We start from the raw sequence: 27971 nt of genomic DNA on the forward strand, positions 1-27971 counted from the left end.
TCAGTCCCTGTCCCAGTGAGTTTACAATCTAAGGTCCCTATCACATCCCCATTAGCCCCTGTCCCAGTGAGATTACAAACTAAGGTCCCTATCATATTCTAATGAGCCCCTGTCCTAATTGAGCTTACACTCCATTTTACCTATCACATTCCCATCAGTCCCTCCGTCCATAAGCTTACAATCTAAGGTCCTATCATATTCCCATGAGCCTCTGTCCTAATAGAGCTTACACTCTAAGGTCCCTGTCACATTCCCTTCAGCCCCTGTCCCAAAAGAGCTTACACTTTAAGGACAGTACTGGAGGTATCAAGCCTTTATTAGGAGTAAAAAGCAATATTAAAGGAGGATCATATCTAAAGTCTGGTTGGTGTATTTGGGCTGAGAGAAAGATTCCCCCATGGGGTTGTGTTGCCATTGTCTGTAATGCAAGTCTTTACCCAGTCCCATGTTGTTCATATAATGGAAGGGAGGGGCAGTGTGTAACTAAGAGAGGTCACATATTAGGGTAGTTTTCCAGGCTGTGGGGGAGAGGTTGGTCTAGATATTCAGATATAGGGGTGGTGAACCTGGAGCTCTTTCTGAAGGGAGTGTCCTTGGTCCGGATGTCAGAGACCCCCTGAAAGGAGAGGGAGATGTGAGAGGGGAAGAGTGTGTGTGACATGTGGGTACATGACTTGAGGGCATCTCCATGCAGCCGCCTATATAGAAACAGCCCCCTCTAATCCACTGGAAATACACCCAGAAAACTTGAAGAGGATGAAGCAATTATAAGATGGATGGATTAAGCCACAATACTCATGAACTTTCCCCCCAACTCCCATCATTATCACAGAGAAGGTATTCAGTGCTGGTATAAATACTATACATTATAGATAGAAATAAAAATAGTCCCAATTCCTTATGTTCCCTTTCACACAGGAGTCCCACACACAATCTTTATAAGGTGACACAGTACAATGGGGTGTATAAAGGAATTGTTCAGTGTAAAAATAATAACTGGGTAAATAGATAGGCTGTGACTATGAAGATTTTCATTTATAGATCGGCTGTGCAAAATAATTTTTTTTTCTAATATAGTTAGTTAGGCTAATGGAACGTGTGTGAAAGATCACCATCAGGCACAATACTTACAGAAATACTGTGCACATTCTCTGTCCAGAAGGTCACTGCCTGCTCCTTGCAATAGTCATGAGTCTGTTGGGCACACAAAGTAACACACAGTTATAATCTGAGGTTTTCTAATTCTTCCCCCAAGCTACTAAACCACTGTGGGAGTGTCTTTGCATTAAGCCCGTCCCTCAGAGAAGTGGGAGTGACCTGCACCTTACACTCCACCCCCATTAATTAAGGCACATTACAACTTTAATCCAGAAACGACAACAATGCATTTCTCCTTTTTTCAGCTTTGAATAGCTGTGTATCCTGTGCTTGAATGGCTGCCCCCATGGCTACACAGCAGCTTGTTTATATAAACTATAGTAGTACTTATCTGTTATCTACTGTGTATCCTGTGCTTGAATGGCTGCCCCCATGGCTACACAGCAGCTTGTTTATATAAACTATAGTAGTACTTATCTGTTATCTACTGTGTATCCTGTGCTTGAATGGCTGCCCCCATGGCTACACGCAGCTTGTTTATATAAACTATAGTAGTACTTATCTGTTATCTACTGTGTATCCTGTGCTTGAATGGCTGCCCCATGGCTACACAGCAGCTTGTTTATATAAAACTATAGTAGTACTTATCTGTTATCTACTGTGTATCCTGTGCTTGAATGGCTGCCCCATGGCTACACAGCAGCTTGTTTATATAAACTATACTAGTACTTATCTGTTATCTACTGTGTATCCTGTGCCTGAATGGCTGCCCCGTGGCTACACAGCAGCTTGTTTATATAAACTATAGTAGTACTTATCTGTTATCTACTGTGTATCCTGTGCTTGAATGGCTGCCCCCATGGCTACACAGCAGCTTGTTTATATAACTATAGTAGTACTTATCTGTTATCTACTGTGTATCCTGTGCTTGAATGGCTGCCCCATGGCTACACAGCAGCTTGTTTATATAAACTATAGTAGTACTTATCTGTATCTACTGTGTATCCTGTGCTTGAATGGCTGCCCCCATGGCTACACAGCAGCTTGTTTATATAAATTATCAGTAGTACTTATCTGTTATCTACTGTGTATCCTGTGCTTGAATGGCTGCCCCCATGGCTACACAGCAGCTTGTTTATATAAACTATAGTAGTACTTATCTGTTATCTACTGTGTATCCTGTGCTTGAATGGCTGCCCCCATGCTACACAGCAGCTTGTTTATATAAACTATAGTAGTACTTATCTGTTATCTACTGTGTATCCTGTGCTTGAATGGCTGCCCCCTAGCTACACAGCAGCTTGTTTATATAAACTATAGTAGTACTTATCTGTTATCTACTGTGTATCCTGTGCTTGAATGGCTGCCCCCATGGCTACACAGCAGCTTGTTTATATAAACTATAGTATTACTTATCTATCTACTGTGTATCCTGTGCTTGAATGGCTGTCCCATGGCTACACAGCAGCTTGTTTATATAAACTATAGTAGTACTTATCTGTTATCTACTGTGTATCCTGTGCTTGAATGGCTGCCCCCATGGCTACACAGCAGCTTGTTTATATAAACTATAGTAGTACTTATCTGTTATCTACTGTGTATCCTGTGCTTGAAATGGCTGCCCCCATGGCTACACAGCAGCTTGTTTATATAAACTATAGTAGTACTTATCTGTTATCTACTGTGTATCCTGTGCTTGAATGGCTTCCCATGGCTACACAGCAGCCTGTTTATATAAATATAGTAGTACTTATCTGTTATCTACTGTGTATCCTGTGCTTGAATGGCTGCCCCCATGGCTACACAGCAGCTTGTTTATATAAACTATAGTTAGTACTTATCTGTTATCTACTGTGTATCCTGTGCTTGAATGGCTGCCCCCATGGCTACACAGCAGCTTGTTTATATAAACTATAGTAGTACTTATCTGTTATCTACTGTGTATCCTGTGCTTGAATGGCTGCCCCCTAGCTACACAGCAGCTTGTTTATATAAACTATAGTAGTACTTATCTGTTATCTACTGTATATCCTGTGCTTGAATGGCTGCCCCCATGGCTACACAGCAGCTTGTTTATATAAACTATAGTATTACTTATCTATCTACTGTGTATCCTGTGCTTGAATGGCTGTCCCATGGCTACACAGCAGCTTGTTTATATAAACTATAGTAGTACTTATCTGTTATCTACTGTGTATCCTGTGCTTGAATGGCTGCCCCCATGGCTACACAGCAGCTTGTTTATATCAACTATAGTAGTACTTATCTGTTATCTACTGTGTATCCTGTGCTTGAATGGCTGCCCCCATGGCTACACAGCAGCTTGTTTATATAAACTATAGTAGTACTTATCTGTTATCTACTGTGTATCCTGTGCTTGAATGGCTGCCCCCTAGCTACACAGCAGCTTGTTTATATAAACTATAGTAGTACTTATCTGTTATCTACTGTGTATCCTGTGCTTGAATGGCTGCCCCCATGGCTACACAGCAGCTTGTTTATATAAACTATAGTATTACTTATCTATCTACTGTGTATCCTGTGCTTGAATGGCTGTCCCATGGCTACACAGCAGCTTGTTTATATAAACTATAGTAGTACTTATCTGTTATCTACTGTGTATCCTGTGCTTGAATGGCTGCCCCCTAGCTACACAGCAGCTTGTTTATATAAACTATAGTAGTACTTATCTGTTATCTACTGTGTATCCTGTGCTTGAATGGCTGCCCCCATGGCTACACAACAGCTTGTTTATATAAACTATAGTAGTATTTCTGAAGCAAACACAGTGCAGTGCAACACTACATTATATTTTCATTACCATAAAAACTTTAATTTTTTGGTGTTACTGTTCCATTAAATGACTTCCCCAGACATACCCTCAGAGCATTAATCTGCATATACAGATCCCCCCTTTACCTTTGACCAATCAAGTTCTACGCTTATTGTTGTGGGAGGCCCCAAACTTACCCTACTGGCCTGAGGTTTCCGGGGTACAAATCCTTGCACTTGATAGTCTCTCTTTGTCGTTGATTCCGTGACAGTGGGCTCCTGTGCAGAGGAGTTGATCTCATGGAGTATTTCTTTACTAGGGGTAGAATGTGATACATGAGAACACAGAGTTGACTTATTGTCAGGATCCAGCGACCTGGAAACTCCAGTCTGTCCTGAATGAGTGACTAACTTATCTGACCATTTTTCTTTTTATAAACCTATTACCCTTTAAGGGAGGCAGACGAGTTTAAGGAAGACAGGGGGTCAGACATACAGTCAGACATTAAGGCAGACTGGGGGGGTCAGACATACAGTCAGACATTAAGGCAGGCAGGGGACAATCAGACATGCAGTAAGGAGCTGTGTATAGCTGATGAAGGCAGATGAGAGTCAGTCAGACATTTAATATAATTATAGAGAGTCCCTGAGAAGGTGCAGGGAGTGATGAGTACAGAGGGCGAGTGCTACAAACTGATAATTGGGCATTAATGAGAAACAGGTGATGTTGCCCAGTGCCCCCCTGCCATACATTTTGCCCGTTTGGCTCTCCTTTGCCTGTTTGGCTCTTTATCCCTCTGCTTTGGGTCCCCCTCCCTCCAGCACACAAAAGGATAAATTGTTCTATTTCTGGGAAGTTAATAGGAAGCAGACCTGCAGGCTCCGATTAGGCTGCACTCACTCCGGAAAGGGGGGGGGCTGTGTGTGTGTTTGCAAAGCAATACTGTAGCGCCCCCACACAATCCCACCCCTCCCACTGCACAATGCTGGAAGGAGCAGCTTCTACACACCAAGCCCCCCCCATAAACCAAACCAAAAAAACCTCGTAGTGGTATCCCCCCCCCTGCGCTACACTAATATCTGCCTAACTGCTTGCTTATATCAATAGCTTTCTCCTTCTTTACAAACTTTCAAGCACTCCTTAAAGACCCACCTGTTTAAAGAAGCTTATTCAATGTACCTTAATTAATCAGTCGTTACTGTATCTTAAATCACAAAATTGTTTCTAAAATCCTAATGTCTCAATTAGGGATGCACTGAATCCACTGTTTTGGATTCAGCCGTACCCCCAAATCCTTCGTGAAAGATTCTGCCAATACAGAACCAAATCTGAATCCTAATTTGCACATGCAAATTAGGGGTGGGAAGGCAAACTTTTTACTTCCTTGATTTGTGACAAAAGCTCACACGATTTACCTCCCGACCCTAATTTGCATATGCAAATGAGGATTCAGATTCGGTACGGCCGGGCAGAAGGATTCAGCCGAATCCGAATCCTGGCCAATCCCGAACCGAATCCTGGATTCGCTGCATCCGTAGTCTCAATTGTACCCTAACCTTTAGTTTGTAAACTCTAATTTGTAGGGCCCTCTTGTATCTGTAACCCTTGTTTGTTAACCACCATTTATTCCGTTTGTTATAACTAAGGTAAAGCACTGCGTATGTTGTCGGCGCTATATTAATAATGATGATGATATCCCCTTTATATAAGTATTTCCCCTGATTGAACTGATATCCCCTGCTCTGTAATAATGGCTCTCTCTTTACTGTTACACTAATATCCCTCTTCTCTATGATACTAATATCTACCCCTGCTCTTTTAATCTATTTTACCCCAGCATCGGTTATATTGATATAATACACAAAAGCCATGAAATATCCTGTCGATTATATCCTTATAATACACAAAAGCCATGAATATCTTATAAATTATATCCTTATAAACGGTGAGTTCTGATGTCATCAGTTATAAACGGTGAATTCTGATGTCATTTCTGTCACATGACTCACTGAAATTTGTGTATTATAATAAATAAAGTACCCCCAGTTGTAAAATATGAGGATATTAGAAGTTACCTCGGAGTTCCATGACCCGTATAAAAACACTCGGCCGAAACTCCTCGGTAACTTATAATATCCTTATATTTTACAAGAGGGGGTACTTTATTCACTATATATCAATGGCTCTTAGTGATGTCATCAGTTATAAACGGAGCTTAGTGATGTAATTTTTGTCACAAGACTCACTAAAACTTGTGTGTTATAATAAATAAAGTACCCCCTGTTGGAAAATGAGGATATTAGAAGTCACCTCGGAGTTCCATGATCTGTATAAAAGCTTTATATGTTCATTAAACTCCTCAGGGACTTATAATATCCTAATATTATAGGGGGTGATTTATTCACTATATATACCCACACTGGTCTACTCTGTTACTGATACACCCTTACTCTGTAAAACTGGTATCCCCCACTAGTTATATATATGCTATATTGATATGACCCTGCTCTATTGCATATATAATATTTCCCTTTATTTCCCCCTCCCTGACATGAACCATCAGGCAGATTTAAAAATGTCAGCTCCTCTTCATGCTCCAGTCCTGCTATGCTCTGCAATGTTATAGTGATAACCCACTGGCCTGTTGTTAAAACTGTCAGTGCTGCATATATACAGCTCAGTCTCTTACAAAGATCACCCCACTAACTGTCAGTTATGTAAAAACACCACCTGTTGTGTGTATTTCAAAGGGGGACCCACTACCTGTCAGTGCTGTACATGAAGCACCTGATGTGTTACATATATATATATATGCCTGTCAGTGCTGTACAGTGAGTCCCTTCTGTGTGTGATATACAGATCCCCAACTAGTCACAGTACCCAGATTCCATTCAGTGTGTATCATACTGTGGGGCAATTATTTCTTGCATTTCCAGGTGCAGATCCTGATCCTGACACACTCCTATACATTCTATTTGGGACACATTTGCACAACTCTCAGCACTTTGTTCCCTTTCCTGGGAGAATGTGTGGAATGTAAGGTGGATTATTTGCAAGGTGTTGTACCGTCTCTACTGTGTGACTGTGAAATACCACTGGGGGAGGGTTGGTAGGAAAGAGACAAGTGCAGGGAGGAGGAGACATCTAAGAACATATGGGAGACAGCTGAGAACAGGATTTATGTACATGAGGAAGAAATGGAAAGAATTCCATGGGGATCGCTAGGAAAACAGAGTGGGAGACAGAGAGGGATATGTATTTAGGAGGGAGGGAAGAGACAGCAGAGTCAGTATCACTATTACATGCCCTAACAGACTGGATTATACCAAAATACTTTTTTACCTGAACTTCTTGTACAGGAACATTTTTAGCAGCTCCTCTCTTTTTCCTGTGAGGGAAGGAGAAAAGCTTGTTTACTATCTTCATAGCTCCTATACCCAAGAGCAACACCCAGGCTGTATCTCCAAAAGCACCAGCACATCACTACTTAGACTCAATAATATAGAGAGGAGGTCTGTGCTGAGACTCCCAATCCTATCTCTATGGCACTGGGCACCAGTCAGACCTTACAGCCAAAAATGCTTCCTCACTTCCTCACTGCTCTCACCCTATGTACCCCTATAGGCACAAGTATGATCCCACAGCCAAGCACAACAATTCTGTTTATGCACAAAACAATGGGTTTGATGTGTGTTTCTATGGTATTGTGCACCCAGGGTGTATTGTCAAGAGCTAAATCAAGAACCTCAGGAAACTCTGAATTAGTGGGGGGAATAAGCTGCCCCTGAATTTCATTCTGTGGTGCCTTCATAGGCTAAAATGGGGGGTCTTGTCCAGCTCCCTGAATACAAACTAACCTTACTGTCCTAGGGAGGGCAAAATTCCACCCATATTGACAAATGCCATTTTAACATCTAAACTTAAAAAAAGGAAATTTGGTATTTTACTGCAAAATGAGTGATGGTGCTCCCTCTACACCATTGTGACCTCAGCATCATGAATCAGTTTGCTCTAATCTGAATTTCTGTAAATGCTCAGCGTGGGACCCTCTTCTAAGGATATTTACATTATAAGGATATTATAAGGCACAAGGCTGCAGGATGAGTTATACAGGGAATAATGTACCCCCTACTGTAAATGATAAGGATATTAGAAGTCACAGAGGGGTTGTTCTGTGACCATATAAAGGCACAAGGCTGCAGGCTGAGTTATACAGGGAACTCTGAGTATCACTTACCGTATGTATTATAAGAGATAATGTACCCCCTACTGTAAATGATAAGGATATTAGAAGTCACCGAGGGGTTGTTCTGTGACCATATAAAGGCACAAGGCTACAGGCTGGGTTATACAGGGATCTCTGAGTATCACCCATGTATTATAAGGGATAATGTACCCCCTACTGTAAATGATAAGGATATTAGAAGTCACTGAGGGGTTGTTCTGTGACCATATAAAGGCACAAGGCTGCAGGCTGAGTTATACAGGGAACTCTGAGTATCACTCATGTATTATAAGGGATAATGTACCCCCTACTGTAAATGATAAGGATATTAGAAGTCACTGAGGGGTTGTTCTGTGACCATATAAAGGCACAAGGCTGCAGGCTGAGTTATACAGGGAACTCTGAGTATCACTCATGTATTATAAGGGATAATGTACCCCCTACTGTAAATGATAAGGATATTAGAAGTCACTGAGGGGTTGTTCTGTGACCATATAAAGACACAAGGCTGCAGGATGAGTTGTACAGGGAACTCTGATTATCACTTGTGTATTATAACGGATAATGTACCCCCTACTGTAAATGATAAGGATATTAGAAGTCACTGAGGGGTTGTTCTGTGACCATATAAAGGCACAAGGCTGCAGGCTGAGTTATACAGGGAACTCTGAGTATCACTCATGTATTATAAGGGATAATGTACCCCCTACTGTAAATGATAAGGATATTAGACTGATATAGATGAGATATAGTAGGGATGAGGGGTGAGTCCTGGTGTATTTGCAGAGAGCACATTTGGCGCAGTGAGAGGTTCCGAGTACCCTGTGTATATCAGAGCTATATGAGTGGTACCAGTAGTGGTGACAATACAGAGGGGTCAGTTACCTGTGTGACAGGTGCAGGTGGGGGTGGGATTGGTGTAGGAGTCAGTGTAGGTGGAGGAGTCCATGAGGTGTCCCAGGAGGTCGGTGGTGATGATTCCGAGGTGCCCGTGTCCAGTAGTGGTCGCTGAGTTGGAGTCACAGTCGAGGGGGGCAGTGAGTCTCTGTAGGAGAATATCCCATAATAATATCATTATAGTGTGTCAGTGTATCAGTGCCCAATTGTAACTGTGAGACTCCCCAATCTCCCTATCCTTGTCTCCCCCAGTCTCCCCCAGTCTCACCTCCTCCACCCAGTTACTCATCAGACAGGGGCTCCGCGTGGCACCGGTGAGTTCCTCCTGGGCGGGGCCTTCCATGCTGCAGCCTGAGATACAATATGAGACACATTAGTGGGACAAACTAATACCCCTAAAACTCACTCTCCACTGACACTCACTCACACTCACTCACATAAATGTCACACTCACACTCAGGAGAGAAGTGGGATCCGGATAAAAGACACGGACTGTCCGCTCTGCGGCTCCGCTACCGATTGTTTATTTCGTCTCAGCTGTTTCTATGGAAACCCGCCTTCGCTTCCGCGTTACTGTGGTTACCCAGGCAACGGGGGCGTGTACGTAGCCAAATACGTAGCCAATGGAACCCGTGAAAGTTGTAAAGGAGGGGAAGCTAAGTGAACTCATTAGTGACAGTCAAGGACGGTCCTAGGGCCCTAGTGGCAGTCACGTGTCCCCTCCCCGGTACCGCCGCGCTCGGTAACAGAGTAAAAGAGAAAACAGAGAATATCCGCGGAGAGCGTAAGTAATAATACTGAGACTCCTTCTGCTCCACCAATCGTAGTTGTGCTTCCTGCATCAGCCCCGCCCACCTCAGCCAATCCGCTCGATGCCGCCTCTTTCAAGATGAGGTGGTTTAGTTGCTCTGTGTGTGTGAGGGAATTATGCGCGGGAACTGCCCCTTACCAACCTTCTACCGACCCTCTCCCTCTATATCTATTTATATAGTGACTAAAGTACCCCCTCTTGTAAATTATATTGATATTATAAGTTACTGAGGAGTCATGTGACAGAAATGACATCAGAACTCACCATTTATAACTGATGACATCAGAACTCACCGTTTATAAGGATATAATTTACAAGATATTCATGGCTGTTGTGTATTATATAGTGAATAAAGTAGCCCCTCTTGTAAAATATATAGTGAATAAAGTACCCCCTCTTGTAAAATATAAGGATATTATAAGTTACAGAGGAGTTTCATGACCATATAAAAGTACGAGGCCGAAGGCCGAGTGTTTTTATACAGGTCATGGAACTCCGAGGTAACTTCTAATATCCTCATATTTTGCAACTGGGGGTACTTTATTTATTATAATACACAAGTTTCAGTGAGTCATGTGACAAAAATGACATCAGAACTCACCGTTTATAACTGATGACATCAGAACTCACCGTTTATAAGGATATAATTTACAGGATATTCATGGCTTTTGTGTATTATATATATATATATACACCCCGTACAGTGGCCTCAGTATCAGGAGTCTGAGGATCATTTCTCTGCTGAGTGTTACAGTTGCACAGGAGCCTGGGGGGGGGAGACACACCTTTCAGCTGACAAGTCTTTCCTTTCACAATGTATTTGTGCAGACTTGGGGGTGTCCCTGTATCCAGAGTCTCTTTATTTATTCCTAATTTAGTGCAAGTTATGTACTGTAGCTTTGTGCTTTGTCTAAGAGCCCTAAGAAAACTGCTCACCAAGTAATGAAGGCCAGCTGCCAACATTTAAAGGTAAGTTCCACTGAACACCAATGTTCTTTTTTTTTTAACCACCTGGCCATCAATTAAGCACCAATGTTTTTTTTAACATGGGGGGGTTTGTTCACCAATTATTTTTTTTAACGTGTAAGGGACCCTGGCTTCCATTGTTTTTTTGAATGTGAAGGGGCCCTGACTATCAGTGGGGTGGACGGGCTCTGGGGAGGGTGGAGCCCAGGGGCCCCAGAAAAGTTTGTCATACTGGGTCCCACAATTTCTGATGGCGGCCCTGTTGTTTGGTCAGCCATTGTTCCAATATTTTCCTGAATTTTCCTTGCTCCACATAAGTCTTTTTTTTTTTCACAGAAGAGTCTCATCAGCGAATCCAGAAGCCGAGAGTTGGGGGCAGCCTGTGTGGAGTAAGGTAAAGTCTGTTCAGAAATGCAGTGTGTGTCTCTTTAATGGATAGAGTTGTGTCTGGTATTTGTTCGATTATGTCTTCCCAGATTTCCTCATCGTGACGATGTCCTGGGCCCATTTATGGCAGATTTGTTTAATAGAATAACAATTTCATTGCAGCAGCAGAATGGTGTAAAACCAGCCAAGAGGTTTGGGGAGCTCTGGCCTACGCAGGTGATGTTCAGTAGTAGATTCAGTAGTGTGTGTGGCACCTTCAGGGTAGAAATGCATGCCTCAACTGGAGAAATGATTGTGTAGGCCAAATTCCTCCATTTATTGAGCAAACTGCTTGAGTTCATCTGCTCTTACAATGTGGCCTAGGTGCTGGCATCTGATAGGGCCCTAAAATCTACCAGGTGTTGTTGCCCCACAGCAGGGTACATTTGGACGAGGCACTTGCTTTTCTGCAAGTGGACACTGCAGCTCTGTGAAATATTTGATTATTGGGGGTCCAGGTTAAGCCACCATCAGGCATGCGCCAACTAACTAGCAAGCAACTAGAGGGGGCAGGCCCTGGTGCGGGATGCGCAGCCGGGACCCCCCGTACGCCCGGAACCGCCCAGAATAAGTGGCGCAAGAGCTGCCGGGGGGGCCTGGAGGGGGTGCGGGCCCTGGCCCAATTGCACCCCCTGCTCCCCTGGTAGTTACGCCACTGCTAGCAAGGCCCCCATTCCTTACCAGGGCTAAAGCATTTGCATACCAGTTCTTGGCCCAAATAACATCTAGCTGCCTAAACCACATCTTTAGAAGCATGATCAGTGCTTTTAACAATTTTGGCAAAAAAATAATTTTTGCAACCTGGCAGAAACAATGGTAGACTTGAGTTGAAGTTTCATTTTCAAGGACTGGATTATTTGAGTTAAATTCAGTTCTGTGTATTTCTTTCGGTCCCTTTAAACAGCAATACCAATATTTGAGAAGGAGAGCCACTGTGGTTGTTGTCCATGCTGCTGGTCCCTAATATTCCTGGAGTCTATGGTGGACACCACAGATTTCACCCAGTTGACCCTTAGGCATTGGAAACTCCCAAATGTTGTGACCTTTGTGAGGAGTGCAGATGGAGAGTCTAACAGTAGTAGGAATATCATCATATAATCTGTATAAAGCCACATTTTCTCCTCCAGTCTCTGTATTTTGAGCCCCTCTATCCTTGTTTTTTTTGTATTCATAAAGCTAGGGCAAAGATTGGGGAGATAAGGGGCACCCCTGTCTAGTGCCCCTGAACTCCTGAAACATCTCTTCATTCAATAGTATTGTGGCTCTCGGGCAGTCATTAATGGCTTTCACCCACAGAATATATTGGTCGCACACATACAGTGTGTGGCCAATAGATGCTCTTAATTTGGTGGCAATGGCCCTGTAAGGCATAAACCCAGTCTGATCAGGGAGAATGAAGTTCTCAAAGACCACTTTGAGTCTGTTTGTGAGGACCTTGGGCAGCACCTTGACATCTGAGTTTGAAAACAAAATGGGTCTTTATGATTTTCCCTGTTTTGAGAATATGTGTGATCATGGCTAGTTTAGAGCTGTCAGGTAAGACTTACCCCCTGTGGCATAGAATTGAAAAGGGAACAGAGCCTGGGCACTACTAGGACTTTGTATTATTTAATGTGGGGGGACTTTCCATTGGGGAGCATATATATGGCTTCAGTGATCTCTTCAGGAGTGATCTGCCTATTGAGATCTCAAGATTCAGTCTGGGAATCGGAATGTCATTTAGGTACTGACAAAGGGACTCCAAGGTGCATTGAATTTTTCATCAGTACATATTGGAATAGAATTTGAGAAATTGGGAAGGAATCTGGTCCTGAGCAGGGACAGGAGTTTATCACTTTTATCCTGACAGGTATGCACTTTATCTTTAAATTAATGATACATAAACTTTGCTGTCGCTGCCCCCCACAGACCCTGGATATTGTGTGCCCCCAAACAAGATCCTGAACCCGCTGTGCTGGTTATTAAAGGGATACTGTCATGGGAAAAAAAATTTTTTTCAAAATGAATCAGTTAATAGTGCTGCTCCAGCAGAATTATGCACTGAAATCCATTTCTCAAAAGAGCAAACAGACTTTTTTATATTCAATTTTGAAATCTGACATGGGGCTAGACATATTGTCAATTTCCCAGCTGCCCCAAGTCATGTGACTTGTGCTCTGATGAACTTCAATCACTCTTTACTGCTGTACTGCAAATTGGAGTGATATCACCCCCCTCCCTTTCCCCCCCAGCATCCAAACAAAAGAACAATGGGAAGGTAACCAGATAACAGCTCCCTAACACAAGATAACAGCTGCCTGGTAGATCTAAGAACAGCACTCAATAGTAAAAACCCATGTCCCACTGAGACACATTCAGTTACATTGAAAAGGAAAAACAGCAGCCTGCCAGAAAGCATTTCTTTCCTAAAGTGCAGGCACAAGTCACATGACCAGGGGCAGCTGGGAAATTGACAAAATGTCTAGCCCCATGTCAGATTTCAAAATTGAATATAAAAAAATCTGTTTGCTCTTTTGAGAAATGGATTTCAGTGCAGAATTCTGCTGGAGTAGCACTATTAACTGATGTATATTGAAAAAAACATGTTTTTTGATGGCAGGATCCCTTTAATGTTGTGATATTTACACAGAGATTATTTGTGTATTTATCATCATTTACTCTTGCAGGGGGTTTGGAAGGGAGGGTTTTGTTTATTCAAAGCTCATTATCTCTAGTTTAACCAATTCAGCTAATTACAGGGTAGTACATAGAGAGTTAAGGGCCCCAGGTGATGTGGGGAGTGTGGTACATCGAGAGTTAAGGGTCCCAGGTGATGTGGGGAGTGTGGTACATAGAGAGTTAAAGATCCCAGGTGATGTTGGGAGTGTTGTACATAGAGTTAAGGGCCCCAGGTGATGTGGGGAGTCTGGTACAACATAGAGAGTTAAAGATCCCAGGTGTGGCAGTGAGTGTGGTACATAGAGAGTTAAGGATCCCAGGTGATGTGTGGTACATAGAGAGTTAAAGATCCCAGGTGTGGCAGTGAGTATGGTACATAGAGAGTTAAGAGTCCCAGGAGATGCAGTCAGTGTGGTATATAGAGAGTTAAGGGTCCCAGGAGATGCAGTAAGTGTGGTACATAGAGAGTTAAGGGTCCCAGGTGGGGGAGGTATTTTTAGGCGCTATGTGTGCTCTCTTTGTGCTCTCACTGGCTGTCAGGGCCTCCCGGCAGAACTGGGTTATTATTAGGACTGAGCAAATCCTTCCATGATCTGCACTACAGGTACAGTGTGAGGAGTGCGCCACCTAGTGTGGAGTATATAGTATAGAGAGCCATATACTGTATATGTGTGAGATACAGACTCTCATGTACCAGAGCATGACAGAGCTCACTCCAGCCAACACTCACATGAACAACAACAGCCCCACTTGGGTTTGGCTCAGCCACATGCCTTCCAGTAACAGGACATGGGGTGAGTGTGTGGGAGGGGTGGGGGTTCAGGGCAGGAATCAGTTGAGGGGGTTAAGGAGTCAGATATCCCCCTGGGGGCAGATGTTGTCACATGCACTTTTTTATCTCTAAGTCTCCCCCCCATGAATGGAAACTTATAGAATTTGCTGATAACTGACCCCCTCCCTGAGCACAAGTCTGTACAGAATCCCTGGTGTATGGGGGGAGTTACATGAGGCTGTGGGGGGCTGGGGGATCTAAAGGGAAATGCCCCCAACAATGTCAATTCACCTCTACTTAGTGACCTCTATGTGACGCCATTAGCTGTGGAACTGGTTTACTACTGATGTTTTATGGTACAGCCCCCCCCCCCAGTGCAGTACAGAGTCAGACTGGGGCTCATAGGCCCCCCAGAGAAGCTGGCCCGAGGGTCCCACTCCCACAACACACAGACATCACCAGAGCTGATATAATAAGTGATATCAATGCCAATGCCTGTGCCACGAGCCCCTGGTAGATGAGCCGCCAGTAGACAATGAAAAGTTACATGAAGAGGTTACACTTGGAAACTGCCAGTGGCGTAACCTCTGGGTGTGGGGGGCACCAGAGCTGTGATAATGGTTATTTGCAGGGAGTCTATTAGCCCCTGGACCACAGACACTGACATTGTATTACATTGCTCCATAGTATCTACTTTTATTTAATATATTAGCAATTTGCTGAACTACAACTCCCTGCATCCTGTGAGGGCCAAAGGGTTCTAGAAACAAATGGTATTGCCCCTGGGGAGGCTTTAACAGCATAACGTTACTGGTCAGACAAAAGGATCATTGTGCAGAGCTGAAAGGCCCCGGGCGCTGGGAGAGAAGCAGTAATCTTTATGGCATTAGGTTACAGGACTATAAATATGTGCCGTGCAGCAGCCCCACCAAAATCCTCCTTCTCCATTGCCCTGCGCTGCCATCTAGTGGCCCATTACTAACACGTCACTCTCTCCTGGGCACCACATGGGCATTACAGGCCTGAATAGGGAGGCATTTAGATATGGACACAATGAACACTGCTCCAAATTACTGTACCCACATCCTATTGCCAACTTGCCACTTTGTAGTCCAAATGGCCTATAGATTATTTCCATTTATATAACATGATGAAAAACTCACAAGGCCAGTCACAGCAATAACTACAAAAACTCATTGCCCAAAACCAGTGATCCCCAACCAGTAACTCTTGAGTAACATGTTGCTCTCCAACCCCTTGGATGTTGCTCCCAGTGGCCTCAAAGCAGGAGCTTATTATTGAATTCCAGGCTTGGAGGCAGGTTTTGGTTGTATAAAAACCAGTTGTACTGCCAAACAGAGTCTGTAACCGGAAGAGATCACCTGACCAGAATTACCACTACTCTAACTGTAACAGGAAGAGATCACCTGACCAGAAATACTGCAGCTCTAACTGTAACAGGAAGAGATCACCTGACCAGAAATACTGCAGCTCTAACTGTAACAGGAAGAGATCACCTGACCAGAAATACTGCAGCTCTAACTGTAACAGGAAGAGATCACCTGACCAGAAATACTGCAACCCTACCTGTAACAGGAAGAGATCACCTGACCAGAAATACTGCAGCTCTAACTGTAACAGGAAGAGATCACCTGACCAGAAATACTGCAGCTCTAACTGTAACAGGAAGAGATCACCTGACCAGAAATACTGCAGCTCTAACTGTAACAGGAAGAGATCACCTGACCAGAAATACTGCAGCTCTAACTGTAACTGGAAGAGATCACCTGACCAGAAATACTGCAGCTCTAACTGTAACAGGAAGAGATCAGCTGACCAGAAATACTGCAGCTCTAACTGTAACAGGAAGAGATCACCTGACCAGGAATACTGCAGCTCTAACTGTAACAGGAAGAGATCAGCTGACCAGAAATACTGCAGCTCTAACTGTAACAGGAAGAGATCACCTGACCAGAAATACTGCAGCTCTAACTGTAACAGGAAGAGATCACCTGACCAGAAATACTGCAGCTCTAACTGTAACAGGAAGAGATCACCTGGTGGTGACATCACAGGGGCACAGTGGTACTGTTACTGGGGCAGGGCTGTGACATGTCAGTCAGTGATTGGCCAGTCACCAAGTCACTCTTGGATAATCCTGCTCTGTTTCCTAATTTGGAAAACCATTCAGGCAGTTTTGACCAGGGCAGCCCTTCCAAAAACGGAGCTGTCCATGTATTAAAGGACCAGTAACCAGGTCTGGACTGATAATTAAAATAGGCCCTGGCATTTCAGGTACACAGAGGCCCAAACAGCCCCCACCAGCCCACTAAATACTGACTTTCTATGGCACCTTATAGCAGCCCCTCTGGCATTTGCCAGAACCCACAGATCCAGTCCGGGCCTGCCAGTAACATCAAAACATTTCTAAAAAAAATTGTTAGTATACAACGAAAAAAACCCACCAAGACAAATGAAACTTTAAAATCACAAAGCCTTTATGAAGAAATAATTTACGGAAACTCCACTTCCCCTTCTCTTCAGAAAAGGCAAAATGGCGACCATCCATCCTGCGGCGCTTGGTTTCTCCTCCCTGGCTATTCTACTGACAGCATGTGATGGAGTGTGGGCTGGAAGAGGAACAAGGGACATTAAGCAGCAGCAGTTGCGCAGGAGGAGGAGGTAGTGGCACCAGTTCGGCCTTGGCTCCCCCCCACCGCAGGCTGCAGATTCTCTCGTGTCTGAACAGTGTCTGGAGAGGTGCCGGAGCCCCAGGGATGTAATTGGTCCTTTAATTCCTCAGTATCTGTTACAGCGCCTGTGACTCTCCATGGGATGATGCGGCTGGGAAGCCCCCGGGATATCGCTCCCACTGCTTGAGCTTCTTCCCCAGGAGAGATGGCTAGCACTGGCTCCGGCTCATCCTGGTCTTCTCAACCTTCAGGAGCAACATCCCAGCCATGCTGGGACAGGTTCTGAGAGACTACGAGCAGCAGTTGCAGGGTGAGTTCGGCCAAGGGCACGCTAATTATCCAGAGTTCATTTTAGGGACCCCCTGGCACCCATGTGGAAGATCCATGGCAACCTCCCCTCTCTGTGCTGCAGAGAAGCCCCCATTCCTCCGGGAGAAGCAGAAGCATCATCTACCAGTTCCATGTGCTCAGCGCCAATAGCAACCCCAGTGCTGCTGTTGTCTGTGGCTGTAGCCCAGAGCCCCATAGCTGGGGGGAGATGCACTCATATAGGTCTGGGCGATGGGCAGTGGGCTGTACTACACAGCAGCTTGTTTATATAAACTATAGTAGTACTTATCTGTTATCTACTGTGTATCCTGTGCTTGAATGGCTGCCCCCATGGCTACACAGCAGCTTGTTTATATAAACTATAGTAGTACTTATCTGTTATCTACTGTGTATCCTGTGCTTGAATGGCTGCCCCCATGGCTACACAGCAGCTTTTTTATATAAACTACAGCAGTACTTATCTGTTATCTACTGTGTATTCTGTGCTTGAATGGCTGCCCCCATGGCTACACATCAGCTTATTTATATAAACTATAGTAGTACTTATCTATCTACTGTGTATCCTGTGCTTGAATGGTTGCCCCCATGCCTACACAGCAGCTTGTTTATATAAACTATAGTAGTACTTATCTATCTACTTTGTATCCTGTTCTTGAATGGCTGCCCCCATGGCTATACAGCAGCTTGGTTATATAAACTATAGTAGTGCTTATCTGTTGAATGGCTGCCCCGTGGCTACACAGCAGCTTCTTTATATAAACTATAGTAGTACTTATCTGTTATCTACTGTGTATCCTGCGCTTGAATGGCTGCCCCCATGGCTACACAGCAGCTTGTTTATATAAACTATAGTAGTACTTATCTGTTATCTACTGTGTATCCTGTGCTTGAATGGCTGCCCCCATGGCTACACAGCAACTTGTTTATATAAACTATAGTAGTACTTATCTGTTATCTACTGTGTATCCTGTGCTTGAATGGCTGCCCCCATGGCTACACAGCAGCTTGTTTATATAAACTATAGTAGTACCTATCTGTTATCTACTGTGTATCCTGTGCTTGAATGGCTGCCCCCATGGCTACACAGCAGCTTGTTTATATAAACTATAGTAGTACTTATCTGTTATCTACTGTGTATCCTGTGCTTGAATGGCTGCCCCCATGGCTACACAGCAGCTTGTTTATATAAACTATAGTAGTACTTATCTGTTATCTACTGTGTATCCTGTGCTTGAATGGCTGCCCCATGGCTACACAGCAGCTTGTTTATATAAACTATAGTAGTACTTATCTGTTATCTACTGTGTATCCTGTGCTTGAATGGCTGCCCCCATGGCTACACAGCAGCTTGTTTATATAAACTATAGTAGTACTTATCTGTTATCTACTGTGTATCCTGTGCTTGAATGGCTGCCCCCATGGCTACACAGCAGCTTGTTTATGTAAACTATAGTAGTACTTATCTGTTATCTACTGTGTATCCTGTGCTTGAATGGCTGCCCCCATGGCTACACAGCAGCTTGTTTATATAAACTATAGTAGTGTTTCTGAAGCAAACACAGCAGTTTTACCAGTGCAGGGCAACACTGCATTATATTTATATTCCTTTAAAGGACAAGGAAAGGTTAAAATTGAGTCTGTTTTATTTTAACATGATTTTCAAATAGTGACTCACTGTTTCCCCTTACTTTGCTTCCCTTCTCTCTGCACTCTCCAGTCTTCCAAAGCTCTCCATAGAAGTAAGTCACTACATTGCTCGCATTCCACACCCTCAATGCCCCAGGCAGTATCTCCGTTGTCTCTCATTATGGCGCATGATCCTTCTGATCCTTCTGATCCTTCTGTAGAAGGGACTTTAGCGCATGTGCAAAAGAGTCTGCAGTTCAGACAGAGTTGTGATATAGGGGTAGCTGAATACAGCAATAAAAACCTAGCGATTCACTAACTCTTACATTCCAGCAAACTATGTTGGGTAAACTTTCATTCTCCTTTAAAACACTTTCATTTTTGATGTTACTGTTCCTTTAATTAAAAGTGAAACACATGTATGTGAAAGGTTCAAAGGCAGCAACCCCTCCCCCAATTCACCAACATCCAGGCTATTAATTGTGATCAGGTGATCAGTTAATTGAACCAAAGTCCATGAATGTGAAAGAGCCAAGTTAAGAGACTCATCAGTTTGGCAATGACAGATTTGCATTTTCACTCTCATATATAGAATTATCATGAATTCAGACACCAAGTAGGGAAAGTGAGGGGCAGAGTCAATGTTAATGATGTTACTATTAACGACTTACAATGTTCTGCTGAAATTAGAATTTAATAATATTATGAACATTGTAGGCAACTATGAGTGACAGGAGGGATAGAATTCTCAATAGACTGGAGCAGCAGATGCATTGCCTTCCACACAACATATTAACATAGTAAGTAAGGTTGAAAAAGACACATGTCCATCAAGTTCAACCTCTTTTTTTGTATTATTATTTCTGCCCAGCTGCCAGTTGATCCAGAGGAAGGCAAAACCCCCATCTGAAGTCTCTCCAATTTGCCTCAGAGGTGAAAAAATTCCTTCCTGACTCCAAAATGGCAATCGGACTATTCCCTGGATCATCTTGTACTATGAGCTCTCTCCCATATCCCTGTATTCCCTCACTTGCTAAACACCATCCAACCCCTTCTTATACCTATCTAATGTATCAGCCTGTACCACTGATTCACTTCCCAGCTCTCCCTGTAACACCCCTTTCCCTCCTCTAATCTCATTGGCTCCCTCCTGTCTGCTGGGAGGAGCTACTGGTGAATAAAGCATCCGCCCCTTCCTTGTACCTATCTAATGTATCAGCCTGTACCACTGATTCACTTCCCAGCTCTCCCTGTAACACCCCTTTCCCTCCTCTAATCTCATTGGCTCCCTCCTGTCTGCTGGGAGGAGCTACTGGTGAATAAAGCATCCGACCCTTCCTTGTACCTATCTAATGTATCAGCCTGTACCACTGATTCACTTCCCAGCTCTCCCTGTAACACCCCTTTCCCTCCTCTAATCTCATTGGCTCCCTCCTGTCTGCTGGGAGGAGCTACTGGTGAATAAAGCATCCGACCCTTCCTTGTACCTATCTAATGTATCAGCCTGTACCCCTGATTCACTTCCCAGCTCTCCCTGTAACACCCCTTTCCCTCCTCTAATCTCATTGGCTCCCTCCTGTCTGCTGGGAGGAGCTACTGGTGAATAAAGCATCCGACCCTTCCTTGTACCTATCTAATATATCAGCCTGTACCCCTGATTCACTTCCCAGCTCTCCCTGTAACACCCCTTTCCCTCCTCTAATCTCATTGGCTCCCTCCTGTCTGCTGGGAGGAGCTACTGGTGAATAAAGCATCCGACCCTTCCTTGTACCTATCTAATGTATCAGCCTGTACAACTGATTCAGGGAGAGAATGGCAGTTTCCTTTACGCACAGGTTAGACTATTGATGTATTGGCCTGGTGTCAAGTGGAAATGGAGAGATGGACTCTTTATGTGAATTTATTACACGGATATTTCACAATAAATGGACTTCAAGCGGACTTTTTATGGACATTTTGCTATATTGTATGTGTTATTCACAATAATTGGTTTAATTGATATCACCTTGACCTACCCACAATGCATCACATTAGGTTAAAGGTCACATAATGCTTAAATGTTCACACCCTGTATGTTCCTGCACACTTGATAAAGGGCCTAGCCCAAAACATGTTGTGTTCTTCACATTCCCAATAACATTTTGTAGTCAAAGTAAACTGCTGTGGATTTGTCCTGCACTTGGATTTCTTTTGATTGATTCTATTGTGGGATTGACACAGGATACCCCGCAGGATAACCAGAACCAAGCAACTAAATGGTGAGCTGCAGCCCATTTATATTCAATAGACTGTCCAGTAATTTTTATTAACCTTTTGTGTTCCCAAGCATGACACCTTAACCAATAATAAATTATGATCAGAAAAAATATTTTGTACCAAAGTAGCACTAATAGGATCCAAATTCTGCGACACAAAGGCAAAATCGATCCTTGAACTTACATTCCCATTTCCCATTCCCAAGTGTAACCAGGTTGATTTTTATTGCACTTTGCCCACACATCAGTAAAACCTAGATCAGATACCATGTTTTTTAAATAATTAGCTGATTTATCCATTGTTATGTTCACAGCCCCCCCAGCCCTGTTCTCCCCGGGGAGAACACAATTAAAATCACCCAATAAAAACATTGGCTCAGAACCAGGTAAGAACAAATTCAAAGTAGCAAAAAGATCAGATCTTAATTCCTTTCCAGGTGATGCATACACATTCACAATTTGAAAACTTATACCATTAAAGGATACTTTTACCAAAACCACTCTCCCAGGTATAATATCATGAACTGCTTGAATTTTAAAATCATGACCTTTAAAAAGAATAACCACACCTGAAGCTTTACCATCATTACCACCTGACCAAACCGATGGACCTAAACTCCATTCAGTTTTTAATAAATCATAGTTTGGCATAAAATTTAAATGACACTCTTGCCGACATAAAAAATGGAAATCAATTGTTTGTACGTAATCGAAAAAAGCAGCCCTCCTCTGAGGACTCTTTATGCTCCTGACATTTAAGGAGCCAGTTTTAAAGATAAGGGTCATAAAAGGAAAACATTTTAGCCATTATCATGAAACTCAGATCCATCTGGTGGTTTAACCCCTGAACACTGCACACCAGATGACTCAGCTGAAACCTCCATCTCATCAGCAGATGATACGCCCTCCCCAGAGGAAGGAAACTGATTAATCTCCTGTGTTGGGTTTTTAGCTTTTTTCTTTTCCTTTTTGGTTTGTCTACTTTTCTTGGCCTTAGGAACACCAGTTTCGGCCTCTGGAGGAAACTTAGACCTAGGCTTTTGTTTCACACTTTCCTCCTCAAACCTAGGACCTTCAGTGGTAGCAACAGAAACCCTTGCACTGCTGCGCTGAACCCTCACCTCCTCCACCTCAGGTTCTGCAGGTGAAACAGTGACCTCATTAGCATTTACCTGCCTGGCTGCTTTTGTCCTATTTGCATAAGACATTGGACAAACACGGTATACATGCCCACTTTTACCACACAATGTACAAAAAATTTCTGATACACAGCCAGCTGTAACATGATCTTTAGACCCACAATGACGACATATTTCTATGTTACAATCTTCTTGAACATGCCCATAACATCGACATTTCCTACAAAATTTTGGTTGATCTCTGTAAAAAAGATAACCCTTATTAGGGCCAATCATGAAATTTGCAGGTGGGTGTGATTGGCCTCCAGGGCCGGTCTCGTCAGCTTTTAAGACAACCACAAATTTTCGTCGGGCATTCCACAACCCCAACTCATTTGTAGCCTTGCCAATATATTTCACTCACTCGCAGAATCTCAGCAGAAAAAGAGAAACATCTTCAATTGGCACATGTTGGTTGTACATGTGTACAAACAAAAGCTTAGTATCTTGGGTATATAACAAAGAAACTTCTTTATGCTGAGAATAAACATGATGGAAATTCTGGCAGACGACTTGGCTTACGAAGGTACCGTCATAGACACCGCCTTTGGAAAATCCTGGATGCACAAAATTTCCTCTTTCTTTAGACCACAATGGCCAAAAAGAATCTTTTCTCCAATGAAGCGTAGACCATTTTCTCCACATAATTTCTCCTCCACTGCCAACTTAACAGAATCTTTCATCCGCACCTCAGGGAAGGTCAGAACACGAACATTGACATAGCTAGCCATAACGATCTTAGGAAGCAATCAGGTCACAACCAACAAGTCATGGGTCAATTATCTGAACCCAGCAAATTCCACGATCTTGGAATGCCAATCTCATGATAAGATCTGATATTCAAACACATAGCCATGTGTTGAGCTGTGCCTAGTAAGCCTCAACTTCCCTATCCCGTAATACCATAGGGAGAGAAAAACCGACCAAGTCTTCTTCATTTCCATATCAGTCAAAGTTGACCAATCACAAGAGGACTTTCCAATCCAGGTCAAAGACTGCCTGTCAACATAGCCCTTTTCCGTATCAGTCAAAGTTGACCAATCACAAGAGGACTTTCCAATCCATGGCTAAGACTGCCTTTCAACAACACAGCCCTTTGCCTATTACAGATTACCCCCTTCCATACAAAACAATAAGAAGACCCACAGCCATCTATCACAAGAGCTGTCAGACACATAGCCCTTTGCCTAGACTCTATGACAATTTGACATCGCCCAATCCCTCCCATTATAAGGTCTGACATTCCAACACATGGCCATGTGTTGAGCTGTACCAAGTAAGCCTCAACTTCCCTATCTCATAAAACCATATGGAGAGAACAACCCACAAATTCTTCTTCATTTCCATATCAGTCAAAATTGACCAATCACAAGAGGACTTTCCAATCCATGTCAAAGACTGCCTGTAACCAACACAGCCCTTTGCCTATTACAGATTACCCCCTTCCATACAAAACAATCAGTCAAAGTTGACCAATCACAAGAGTACTTTCCAATACATATGAAAGACTGCCTGTCAACAACACAGCCCTTTGCCTATTACAGATTATCCCCTTCCATACAAAAGAATAGGAAGACACACACCCATCTATCACAAGAGCTGTCAGACACATAGCCCTTCGCCTAGACTCTATGACAATTTGACATCGCCCAATCCCTCCCATTATCTGACATTCCAACAAATATCCATGTGTTGAGCTGTGCTAAGTAAGCCTCAACTTCCGTATCCCATATCCCATAGGGAGAGAACAACCCACAAAGTCTTCTTCATTTCCATATCAGTCAAAATTGACCAATCACAAGAGGACTTTCCAATCCATGGCAAAGACTGCCTGTAACCAATATAGCCCTTTGCCTATTACAGATTACACCCTTCCATACAAAACAACAGGAAGACCCACATCCATCTATCTATCTATTTATCTATTTATTTATCTATTTATCTATCTATCACAAGAGCTGTCAGTCACATATTACCCCCTTCCATACAAAAGAATAGGAAGACCCACACCCATCTATCACAAGAGCTGTCAGTCACATAGCCCTTTGGCTAGACTTTATGACAATTTGACAATTCCAATCCCTTTTTTTTTTTTTTAAATGGCTATACCTTTTCAGATACGCACTATTTGTTGTCAATTACAAGTTTTACAAAAAAAACAAAGATATATGGTGACAATAATTTACATTAAAACCACAAATAAATATGGTGACAATAATAATCATATTCATAATACAAATGACCATTGTTTTAACAACCATTTGTCTGACATTATGACATTTTTCTTTTTGTCCAGAAGGTAATATAAAAAACATTTCATTAAAAGCCAAATGAATAACATCATTAACTAATAATACATCCTTTTTAAACAGTAAAATATTTCTTGCTTTCCATAGTGCTTCTTTGCAACAGTTAATTTTTTTCCATCCAATTACTTTTTGATCTTTTGTAGGGTATTCTATAAAACCAAATAAAACAGTAAAATAGTTCAAGTCCTTTAAGTCCGTAATTTTAAGTAAAAGATGTAAAAAATTTTGTCTAGAGGCTTTGTGCAAATTTACAAGTCCATAGGATGTGCATTACTGTTTCATCTCTGGCACATCCTTCCCGTGGGCACGTTGGTGAGCTCACTAAGCCTCTATGGTGTTGGAAAGCCTTAGATGGGAGGCATTGATAAACACATCTCCAAGCAAGATCATTTTGTGTATTAAAACATTTTGTCAAATTGACCATTTTCCATACAATTTTACATTTGGCTTCATTTAAATTTCTAGTATGACATAATTCCATATTATTTTTATAAGTCTTTGTTAGCTTTTTACTGTCAAGTAAATCTTTTACTTCCTTCCCTTTAAAATCATATAAAATTAAAAAAAATTCTAAAATCTTGTAGTTTACTGGCAAATTGAAAGCATAGGGTGAATTTAACAAAGTTTTGAACCACCCATTTTTCCTCATAAAAAAACAGCATTAAAACATACAAAATAAGACCAATCATGATTTTTAAAAAGGGAGTGTACACATAAAACCAAAAACTTAATATAAATGAAAGCTTTAAAATCTGGAAAATCTTTCCCTATGTTTTATAAATTTTTTTCCTTTGAGTCTTTCAGCTTTGGAACTCCAAAAGAAGGTAAAGCAAGTTTTTGTAATTTTGTTTAAGAGATTACCAGGTGGAGGAAACACCAGACTCATATATAGTAAAATAGGTAAAAGGACAATCTTTATGATCAATAGTTTCCTCATATTCGACATACCAATTTTTTGATTGATTTTGTTTTCCACCATATTTCAGTTTTCTACTCCATCATTTGCTTGATTAAAATTTACACCCAGAATTTTTACAGTTTCAGTTTCAGACACAGGAACATCTTTCAAATTCATATGACCAAGATTTAAAATAGAACTCTTGTCAAGGTTGACTTTAAAACCAGAGGCACAATTATAAAATTCAATTTGCTTTAAAACTTTTTGTATAGACAATGTACCCTTACAGAAAAAAAACCCACATCATCAATGTTTGCGCATACCTTTGCCTGATTACCATCCCCTCCTGGGAGGGGTACACCATGTATCTGTTTATCCTTACGGATAGCGCACAGAAGTGGTTCCAGAGCACAAATAAAAAGCAAAGGGGAAAGCGGACAACCTTGTTTTACCCCTGATTTTAAAAAGACATCTTTTGTCATAAAACCATTTACTGAAACCTTATTTGAAGAATTATCATAAAATGCTTTAAGAGAAAGTAAAAGTGAACTGGATAAAAATGTGACACTCTGTCAAAGGCCTTTTCAAAGTCCACAGATAAAATAGCAAGTTTACAATTCCTATTGTTTACATCTTCAATAATGTCTTTGATTCAATTCAGATTATCCCAGATACTTCTGCCTGGGACTTCACAAACTTGGTTACAATGAATTGCTTTTTCAATGACCTTTTTTAAGCGATTTGCGCAAATTTTGGCCAAAAGTTTGTAATCGCTGTTTAGGAGAGTAATCGGTCTCCAATTTTTTAGATCTGATTTGTCGCCTTTTTTATGTAAAAGCGAAACCACTCCTTTTTTCCAAGATCCTGGTAACTGTTTTGAAATAAAAACCTCAGAAAACATCATAAAACGTAATATAAAATTCAATACGAATGCCATCTAAACCAGGGACTTTGACATTTTTAAAACTCTTAATAGTTTCACAAATTTCTTGTTCATTTAAAGGTCTTGATAAAAACTCTTGAGATTCTGCATTAAAAACATGTTTCACTTCTTTTACAGAATCAGAGATAAAATCAGCATCAACTTTCTTTTCACTAAAAAGATTGACATAAAAACCATGGATTTTTGTTAGAATACTTTGAATCTCAGTGACCCCATCAATATTGTTCATGAAACCTTAGCTCTTTTCAACCTTTTTTATAAAGAAATATCTAGAGCATGTTCCATTCGCTTCAATGTGCTTTACCCTAGAATTGAAAATGATTTATTTTCCTTTTTGCACAAGACATTTTGAGATTTCTTTTTTACATTCAGCCATCTCTTTACAAACATCAATATCATAGCTTTTCATTTTCATATAAGGTTTGTAACCGACAATTCAAGGGAAAAAAAAATTCACGTTTTTGTTTAGCTTTCTTAACCCCAATTCTTATGAAGAAATCTTTTAGGGACATTTTTTCCTATGTCATTGCCCATGATAGGATTTGTTCCTAGTGCTGTTAGCTGTTGCTATTCTGTTTGAATCGGATTCTGATTATCTGTTTTGACCCCTGCCTGGCTGTTTGACTACTCTGATGTCTGGAACCTGACCCTTGCCTGAAACCGACCTTGATTCTGCTTAACCCTCCTGTTTGACGTTCTGGTTCGACCTCTGCCTGTTATTTGACTCAGATTCTGCCTCATCCAATCTGTTTGATTACCCGGTTTTGACCCTTGCCTGCCTGACGATTCTAGCTATCTGCCTGCCTTGACCCGGCCAGTCTGACCACAAATCTGTCTTACGTTGTTGTACCGCGACCTTCGGCCTAACTGACTTTAAAAACTGTTGTGCCCCTTTGCTTGCCAGAACTCCTCCACTTGCTCCTCTCGAAAAGTCCAGGTAGCATCTGAGTACGCTGAGGGCTCCTCCTGAAGCCAAAGGCGGTCACACTGCTGGTGAAGCCGAGCCAAGACCAGGGAGCTTGGCACTAGTTCTGGTTTAGGGTGCCGACCGTGACAGTATTTCAGACCTCTCTTGTCTGCACCTCCGTCTTTAAAGATGACCCTCATGGAGTA

The 27971-nt window shown here is 42.3% G+C and overlaps 1 protein-coding gene and 1 long non-coding RNA gene across 3 annotated transcripts; one reads left to right on the top strand and one right to left on the bottom strand.

The window, feature by feature from the left end:
- Window positions 1–298: 298 nt before the first annotated feature.
- On the bottom strand, window positions 299–9829 carry LOC108705083 (sperm-associated antigen 8). Of its 2 annotated transcripts, none has more exons than XM_018241877.2 (7): window positions 9431–9829; window positions 9262–9344; window positions 8982–9141; window positions 7214–7259; window positions 4069–4186; window positions 1132–1194; window positions 299–616 (listed from the first exon to the last, which is right to left on the bottom strand). In XM_018241877.2, exons 2-7 carry the CDS (start codon window positions 9334–9336, stop codon window positions 494–496), a joined length of 585 nt encoding a protein of 194 aa, XP_018097366.1. In that variant the 5' UTR covers window positions 9337–9344; window positions 9431–9829; the 3' UTR covers window positions 299–493. The 2 variants fall into 2 exon arrangements, with proteins under 2 accessions (XP_018097366.1, XP_018097365.1); XM_018241876.2 differs by having other exon boundaries at window positions 9448–9826.
- Window positions 9830–10590: 761 nt separating this feature from the next.
- LOC121399566 lies at window positions 10591–13191 on the top strand. Its single transcript, XR_005965137.1, has 3 exons — window positions 10591–10773; window positions 11107–11164; window positions 11247–13191. It is a non-coding gene; the product is annotated as an uncharacterized LOC121399566 (long non-coding RNA).
- The last annotated feature ends 14780 nt before the right edge of the window (window positions 13192–27971 follow it).

The sequence above is a fragment of the Xenopus laevis genome, chromosome 1S, assembly GCF_017654675.1.
Source record: "Xenopus laevis strain J_2021 chromosome 1S, Xenopus_laevis_v10.1, whole genome shotgun sequence".
NCBI classification, from domain to species: domain Eukaryota; kingdom Metazoa; phylum Chordata; class Amphibia; order Anura; family Pipidae; genus Xenopus; species Xenopus laevis.